Here is an 8,986-nt window from a genome sequence, read left to right as displayed (position 1 = left end):
TGTTTTAATCCTGCCTTGTGCTTAAATATGGCGTGCTTGGTTAGCCTAGTCCAAGAAAAGGGGACGGGGTTTGAAAGAAAAGAAAGAAAAAGAGAGGTGGAAATTACCAATCTTAGGAATTAAAATCTGGAGAGAATGGAGGAAAATTTATAGTTTTTTTTTTTCAAGTGAAAAAGGCCTCTTCAAAAGTCATTTTCCTTTCTTTTTGCTGTGTGTGGTTCACAGTCATGATTGTAGGGTCTCAACTGACTGCTAAAACTTGCATAATTTTAAGCTAGTATTTAAGGAAATATCTTAAATATTTCAACAGATGTTTAAAATATTCAAGAGATATTTAAGATATTTGAGTATTTAAGAAACACGAATCTGCATGAAGAATCATTAGATTTCAACACCTTGGGAATTAAAACTTGGAACAAAAGATATAATTATAAAGTTTGACTTCAGTATGCATGTCAGAAGTGCCAACAGGCGTTTTATACCACGAAGAACTACAAAATGCTAATTAAAAGTCAATGATAAGATCTCTGTTCCCTGTAAGCTTGCATGGAATCCCTTAAAAAGTTCCTCTCTGGAGTAGACAATTTCTTATGGGAAAAAATTCCACACACTAGCAGATTTATATAAAGTGACTTGGGTCTCCTTATTTAGATGCTTAAGGTTCAGATCGTCTCGCGTCCTATTTTAGTTGGTGAAACCCAGGTAATTCATTTTGTCTTGTCCTCTCAGAGACAGTGGTGTTTGCCCTGATTTTTATGGCCTCTGGAGGGCTTTCCAAGTTAACCCTGGGTTTTACATCTCTTCTCATCTCATATTCAGGCAGCCTCCTTCCATCCATTACTTTGCTTTGGTGTATGTGTGTAGAAGGCCCTTGGTGAGGAAGAGCTGGGATAAGGAGTAAACGTGAATGAGGAAGAGCTCACCCAAGATTTACAATATTCCCAGTTCCCAGTGAAGCCTGTGAGACCCGAGGTTGCCACCCTTCAATAAATCGGTTCCCATTTGCGAATAGTGTCCCTGTCATTGAACATACGCCCTCAATCTTGTTCAAGGAGCAGCTGGAAGTCAATTCAGTTTTACAGTCTTGTGGGCAGAGGTTCTAATGAATAAAACCAGTACTTTGTCAGCATAGCATGGCTTCTAACGAAAGAAGTCGTGTGGGTCTGAAGCCTCCTGAGGACAGCCCTATTAAGATTCACTCAGAAGCTAAAAATTCATTTCCTGGACTTAACCAGGTGGCAGTGGGAAGGCTTCCCTTCCTCATAAGCCTGGAGGGTGGGGGCTTGGCCCTGTGGAGACCTCAGGGCTATATGGGCTGATCAACATGGATATAATTAGTATGTGCCAACTCGAACGGCAGAGGCAGTTTGATTCGATTCTGCACTACTGGGAAATTTACACACTTTTCTCTTTTTGGCTGGGCACCACCCTCTCCGGGTGTAGGATCTCTGCTTCCCGTCCTAACAGACACCATCAAGTAGGAAAGCTAGCCCCGTTCAAACTATACTTTCTTCCTATTCCCATCACCATTTTAAAGACGCATTTTTCACCCCATGGTTAGCAACATGGTAAATAATTGTCCATCAAGGGACATCAAGGTTCCTGACAATGAAAAATTACATAACTCAGGGCAAGTCGATTAAAAACCACAAACTTCAGATCCTTTATCTCAGCGAAGACTCATTTATTAGTACAGAGGAATCTAATACAACAGGGTGGGGGGCGAATCAAAAATTTTTCTTAAAGTTCTAAAATTGCAGTTCAAGTTTGACACTAAACTGGAGTAGGAATCACACAATACCAGAGTCAGTCAGTTCTTTGAAATGAAAAGACGTATTTTTTTTTTAAATCATCAGATGTCTGAGATGCCAGGGTTTCCTAACAACTTTAGGAACATCCTCGGCTGGGGACACTTATATTCAGTCCAGGGTTTAAAATGAACCTTATTCTTTGGTTTTACCTATACAATAAAACTCTACAAATTACCAAAAAAACAGGTCAGGATATTTTCTTTTGCTAAGCTAAATATTTGCCCAAGTAAAACTATCTGGATAAGAGACTTAAATGATTTTATTATCTGGTTGCCTGGTTAGGATACAGGCAATATGTTCATAGATTGTGGTATCTTGTACAACTGCATACTTTTTTTTTTTTTGTCATTTAAGGAGCAGTAGTTCTATTTAGGAATGTCAAATCCTGCTTCAGTGGGCCAAGGGAAAAATACGAACTCTCAGAAACAGCATCTCCAAAAACACATTTCTTTCAGTGTTTTTTTTGGGGGATGCTCAAATATAAATCTGTATCTCTCTTCTAATACTGGAAACATCTAGACATTTTTTTTTCCCCTAAAGATTCAGAGTTCAGTAAACGTGAGCTTTAGGCTCTGCCTAGCAGCTTAAGTAGAGTTCAGCAGTCAGGCATGAAAATGCAGTTCCAGAGAAGGACGTGTGACACAATCCCTCTGAACTCCAACTGCCAAAGAAAAGGAGGAATTGTGCCCTTTTCACTAACAAAGAATGCAATCCTTAGAATTCTTCAGACTTGGAATTCCACCAGTGTTCTAGTGTTCTCCTGATGTGTGAGAACAATGAGTAATAAAAAAATTAAGCAAAAATCTCATCCAAGGCCGTCCTTTGACTTTATAAGGTTCAATACCAGATATATCAAATTCTAGAAACACCAGAGACCAGGGAAGGAGCTGAGGAGCAAGCAAGCACTGGTGGTAGGTGGGTGGGGGAGAGGACACAGGTTTTAAAGAAACCCTGGCTTAATTTTTAACCTCTTCATATTCATTTTGTTCATGTCTGTTGAGGTATTACCGCTTCAACTGACAGCTAGGGGCTGTGACATTTCATATTCCCATAAATATTTGACTTTGACTTCATAAAAAGTCCCTTGGGTCTATAATACTTTTATTCTTGTATAATCTGAAACAAATCCTTTCCTTTTAGAAATCAAACAGACCACGTTTACACACAGTTCACTATTTACAAAGCACCCAATTAAATCCTACTTAATTCTCCCGCTCTAAAAATCCCACCTAACTGGTATGTAAAATACCCATTACATTAAATGTGTGATGTTCACCAATCCTGGAGTTAACAGCTCACCTAGAAAAGACGACTTTCCTGGAAGGGAAGGGTCCTAAATCAGTTCCATGGTGCTAAAGAAATCACACCAGAAGTCACAGTACAAGACAGATAAATCTACTTTTAATTTTCACATGTAAAAGTTACACATCACATGAAATTGGACAGGAGCTTAGTGGTAACTGACATCGCTATAGTGAAAATCATTTTTATAAAAAAATAATCTAGATGTGGTCATCAGAATTTTTGGTCTACGTAAGTAAATGTTTGAAGATCGACTTTTATCCCTGCTTGAAGGATTTTCCATTATGCTCTTATGTTTCCTCTTATACTGATGCCTAGGAATATTCTTTGGAGAAAGGAGGGCAGAAAATGTCCGTTTCCAAGAGTTTGTCCTTTGGTAGCAAGCAGAGAACATTTTTCATTTCTATGACTTAAATAATCTGTACAGATATGAAACTTCATGACATTATGCTTTAGTGTAAAATGAAGAACGACAAGCATTTTCACTTTGATAAGAGCAGACTCTGTGGACTCCTTAAAGAGCCAAGCATTTCTCCATCCTAGATGCAAAATCACTCGGAATCTAGTTTTTGATCTCAGTTCAAAAAGAAAAAAAACTCACACACTTTAAATATTACACTATAAAACCCTGTACTTAAAAATTGATAAGGTATGTTTTCAACATGTACACTTCAGATACAAAGGTTTCTGTCTAGGTTAAAGAAAACACATCTGAATGGACTCGGAACAGTTTATTTTGTGATTAAACATCTCATGCAATCATGCAAGACCAGTACCTAGGGCTGTTAACTTCCGAGCCTCAGATACTGGATACTGAGCAAAACAAAAACAAATCAACAGCCTGGTCAAACAAAACACTTTGAGATATTAAGAGCTCTGCAAGGGAGCTGGAAAAGAATTTTCTAAAAGAAATATTCCCATAGATTAAAAAAACGCACACATAATATTTACAAAAAATATTTAATTAAAAATATCTTATAATTACAGTAGTCTATTAAAGCGCATATACTTTCTCACACTTTATAGAACATCTCTATATGTACAGGGTATGAAATGTCACTCACTTATCTATACAATATGTAACATTCTTGCAGAGAAGTTCCCTGCCCTGTTATAATCATCTATTTTAAACAATAGATGTAAAACAACGTATCTACAATGCTCTGGTATATTAGTAAAGCTTCAAAAACAAAAACAAGTTCCCTCGTCACAATGTAGCCTCTAAAGCTGGATTCACTATTGGTCTTCTACTTAGCAGTCCTGTCACACTTAAACTCCCAAGTTTAACCGCACCTCCCAAAGGGTGACAAAAATAACCACAGAAATGTACAATTCACAGCGGTTATGAAAGAAGAAACAAAAGAGAATACGTACGGAGAAAGCTTGTGAACGTGCAAAAACTTAAAAGTGAATGAAAGTTTTATTATTATTTTTCCTCTCTCTCTCTTGGAATGACGAGACGAGACGTTTCTAGATTTGCTGAAGATTTTTTTCTTTTTCCTCCGGTGGCTTTTTTCTCTTAATTTCTGCTCTGGCCCTCCCTTTCTAGGGCTCCTGGCTCGCTGGTGCTCAGGCTGCGGCACACCTGTGGAAGAGGAATGAATAGAGGGGGTGTGTGAACCATCTCGCTGCAGACTAACTGGCGCCACCGACCAAACTCAAGACATGCATGATCAACAACCCAAAACAAACTGCCGGGTCAGACAACACCCGCAGCCCGCAGCCCAGCCAACCGCCAAGGAGGCAAATGCGGGCTGGGAACAGCAAGGGGAAGCATTCCGGGGCACTCTGCCCGCATGCATCTCTTTGTCAGGTCGCTCTAATGGCGATGAGGGGTGGGGAGGGAGGCTGGGAGAACTTGGGACCCTGAGGCAGTTTCCGCGCCCAGGAGGGTGCCCTCCCTTAGAGGTAGAGGGGACCAGCAGAGCCTGTCGGTCACAGCGAGAGGAAAGCGGGGCGCAGCTGCAGAGTGACCCCCGAGTTGGAAAACGAAGTGCGGACTGTGTCGCTAACTGGGTGGCAGAGAAGGTGTGGGTGTGCACGGGGATTTACTCTCCGAAAAGCTGGGAGAGAATGATCACCACGGTGCCTGGCACCAGCAACCCCTGGGGAGGTGAGACCCCGGTGATCCACCACCCAATTCGGGACCTGAGCGCTCACCTGGCCAGCGCGGCTCAGCGGCACAGAATGCTGTCGCCCTGCTTGTTCACGGCGCCGGCCTAGAACAGCAACCCAACACCAAAGGAAAGGTTAGGGTGTGCAGACGCTGTCACCACCGCCCGGGAGCCGTCCTGGGAAACTAGGCAGAAGCGCGGAGTCCCCACCCCAGTCAGAAGCTGGGGTAGCCCCCTGAAGCTGCAAGGGACAGTCCTGGAGACGTGCAGCTCCGAGTCCCAACAGGCTCCTGCACGGGCACTTGCGATCACCCAGCCCAGCAGGCGGCTCCCGGCGGAGATCCGGGAAGCCGCTGCCATTCCCTGAGAGGAGGGAGACCACCCGCATCTTGCTGCCCCACCACCGCCCTCATGATGCCCGGGGGACGCCCGAGAAGGCTTCTCACCGGGTCCGTGTTGAGCGCAGTGAGCGGGGTCCGCGGCGGCGCAGCCGGACAAGCCCCGGCCGGGTGGAGCTGTGGCGCGGGCGGTGGCGGCTGTCTCAGCAGAGCAGGGTGCGTCTCCAGCGCCAGCTGCAGGTCCAGGATGTAGTCGATAACGTGCTGCAGGATCTCCACTTTGCTGACTTTCTTGTTGGGCGGGATGGTGGGCACGAGCCTCCGCAGGCGGCTGTAGCAGTCGTTCATATCGCACTGCAGGCACAGCGTCGGCTCGTCGGCCGCAGCCTCGGCTGCCTTGCAGCGCGCTGCCGCGGCGGCGGCAGCTGCGGCCGCCGAGCCACCCAGGTTGTGGCCATGCTCGGCCAGGCAGCGTAGCGCCAGCTCCCCGCCGCCGCAGCCCGACGGCGCCTTTCGGCCCGAGGGGCGCACCGGGCTCACCGCCTTCATCGCGCGCGTCCTGCGCGAGGAGACCCGCTGTGGGACAAACGGTAGAGCGAGCTCCGGATCCCCGCCTGCGATGCGCTTTGCTCCCCTAGCCTGCGCGTCCGAGGCGCTTGCAGCAGTCGGCGACCCCGAACCCCAGAAATCGACGGAAGGGTCGCTCAGGGTTTTGGCAAGGATATCTCAGTTCTCAGTGAGCGACACTCAGCCCAAAGCGAAAGACAAGAAAAATCAAAAGGCCCGGAAGAAAAATAAAGTAGCCCACCCTGGTCTCTGAGTCGCTCCCTTTCGAGCACAGACTAAGGTGGATCGCCGCCACCGGGCTCCCCTAGCCGGCTACTACCCTCTCGAAGTGAGGACTCCCAACCGTGCCTCCCCGCTCAACGGCTTCGCTCGGCTTGCGGCGCAGCAGTATATGTAGAGCCGCGCGCGACCTGGGGGCGGGGCCAGCGCGCGGGCAGGGTCGCCCCAAGAACCGGACGCGGGCGAGCTGGGCGCGCTGGCGGTGGCGCGGAGGGAGGTGGCGAGGGCGGGGCGCTGGGCAACCCAAGTGCAGGGATGGGCGGGGGGGGTGTTCTGGAGTGACCAACCAATCAGGAGGCCAGTGCCACCTGGGGGAGGGGGGAAATGAGGCTCGGGCCAATGGGAAGGGCACTCCATTCCGTCAAAGCTGTGGGAGGGGACATGAGAAAATGAGAACTGGGTGGGAGTCGGGCCAGGACGGAGAGTGCCCGAGGGAGGAGAAGAGACGGAGAGAAGTTCCTGCGAAGAACTAGGGGAATGCGCGGGTTGGAATGCGTTCTCCACGGGGCTAGGCTGCCGGGGGCTAGGAAGTGGGGGGGGGGGGGGTCGAGGGGGATTCGACACTCGGCGTCTTGCTCGCAGGTTCCCTGTTATTCTTCTAATTGGGGAGCTGAGCCCCTAGACTACCCGTCCCTAAGATTCCAGTGCTTTCAGGACTAGCTTTCAAGAAGCACGTTGGTTCATTTGTCTGTTACCCCCCATGGTATCATCATTCATGTTTGCACAATTGCGGAGCTCATATGATTGAATGGAATGAGTAGCCTTTCCATATGTATGTATGCATATATATGCACGCTAAAGCTTAGCAAAAGAAAAAAAATATAGGAAAAGAATGCCGGAAGCCAGATCAAATGCAGGGATTCTGATGAAAAACAAAAAAGCAAAACAAAATAATAATAAAAAAAAATCAAGATTCTAGATCGGGGTGGGTTTTTCTTGGACCTATCCAGATACAGAAGTGGGCTTAAGAAGTGCAATTGCTTTGTGGGCATTAAATTGGGGCCAGGAAAAAAATTTAAAATGCATGGACACGAAGTGTTTTAAATTCCATCACCATGACATATGATATTAATCTGATGTATGTAAAATTTATACCTGTAACTTAATTTAAGCCATTAATGCATGGCTTCACATATTTCAGGGCACCTTGCTGTGTATAAGGGGATAAGAATAGTTCAGGAGCTTCCCTGAATGGCTACAAAATCCGTTTCCAGTCACTGAACTCCTGCTTGGGTCCCACCCTGCCACAAGGCCTGTTCCTTTAAGGTGTGTGTGTGTGTGTGTGTGTGTGTGTGTGTGTGTGTGTGTGTCTGTCTGTCTGTCTGTGTGTGTGTTAGCTTTTTAACAAAAAACAGTTCTTCAAGGGTTGAAAAGTAAGTGCTGCTTGTGTGTTGTTCCCTTCAAGAAAAAAAAATCAAGCTCTTGGTATAGCAAATGAGCATAAAAGGCACAGCTCACAGGAGGCGGATTTCTCCCCCCCCCCCCCCCGCCCCCAGCCCTCCCACCTTTAGACACGCCTGGAGATGAATTAACCAGAGGATTTTCTTCCTTCTCATACACCACATGGACTGGTGCCTTCATTTCCACTTAGAATTGACAGAGATGTGGTCTTCATTTCTTCTGGCCATCCCTGGGCGGGCTTTCTCCTCCTGTCTTCTCAGACTCCCATACCCATGCTAGGCAGGCATTTTGCTTTGTCCTGCCTGCACATTATGATTATTTGGCCACTGTTTTCTCAGAGTGCCTTGCTTTTTGGCCACTATTTTCCCAGAGTGCCTTGCTTTTTTTTTCCTGACGAAATTGAGTGCATGATTAAATATCAGTTACAAAGATGGATACAACAATCTTCTTCTCCTCCAAATCCTTAGAAGCCACTGTCCCTAACTATTGGAAACAAATAACATTCTTGCTTGCTTTTGTGCACAGTCTTCATGCACAGTTACTGAGAAAATCAGCTACAAGATGCTAAGTAGCATTCTCTCCCAAAGTCATATACATTCTTAATATAAAAACACACAGAGGGAAATACTGTGATTTTAAATGGGAAGTGGGGGAGAGAGTCTAGGTGGGCAAAAGCTAATATATTTATCACCACATTTGATACTAGAAATAGATATATACATACATACATACCGGTGTTCTATTATGTTTTTGGAAAAACCTTACTATGTCCAGAGCACACACAATGTATCAAAAGTTTATCTAGGCTAATCTTATCAGCAATAAGGCTAAAGTTATAAATATGTGGCAAATTTTCTGGAATTTGCTCTAGCTCAGAGATCAACACTTTGCCTGTGCCAAGGGTCAGTTTCAGGGCTGTTTATACGGCAGGGCTTAAAGGTAGAAGTATTGGGTTTACCATGATGGAGCAGAGTTGGAAGCAATGATCGTCACTAGGTGATCAAGATCACCCAGGAAAAATGTGATCCCCAAACCCTGTCAATGCAGAAGGCGGAGGCAGCTATTGTATGCTTCGTTTTGAAGGTCAGAAGGCATGAAGACAATGAAAAATTAATGTGCTACATAAAATGGTAAACAATGGGATTAAGGAATACGATCTTGTTCTTTTAGGCCT

General features: G+C 45.6%; 1 protein-coding gene across 1 annotated transcript; it reads right to left on the bottom strand.

Moving 5' to 3' along the window:
- Positions 1 to 3,184: 3,184 nt before the first annotated feature.
- Positions 3,185 to 6,291, bottom strand: Id4 (inhibitor of DNA binding 4). Its single transcript, XM_075969673.1, has 3 exons — positions 5,674 to 6,291; positions 5,274 to 5,332; positions 3,185 to 4,698 (listed from the first exon to the last, which is right to left on the bottom strand). Exons 1-2 carry the CDS (start codon positions 6,112 to 6,114, stop codon positions 5,288 to 5,290), a joined length of 486 nt encoding a protein of 161 aa, XP_075825788.1. The 5' UTR covers positions 6,115 to 6,291; the 3' UTR covers positions 3,185 to 4,698; positions 5,274 to 5,287.
- Positions 6,292 to 8,986: the final 2,695 nt, after the last annotated feature.

Source organism: Microtus pennsylvanicus, chromosome 4 (assembly GCF_037038515.1).
Source record: "Microtus pennsylvanicus isolate mMicPen1 chromosome 4, mMicPen1.hap1, whole genome shotgun sequence".
Taxonomy (NCBI): domain Eukaryota; kingdom Metazoa; phylum Chordata; class Mammalia; order Rodentia; family Cricetidae; genus Microtus; species Microtus pennsylvanicus.
The sequence above is the reverse complement of the archived record's forward strand: the minus strand, read 5'-3'. Positions and strand labels throughout refer to the sequence as shown.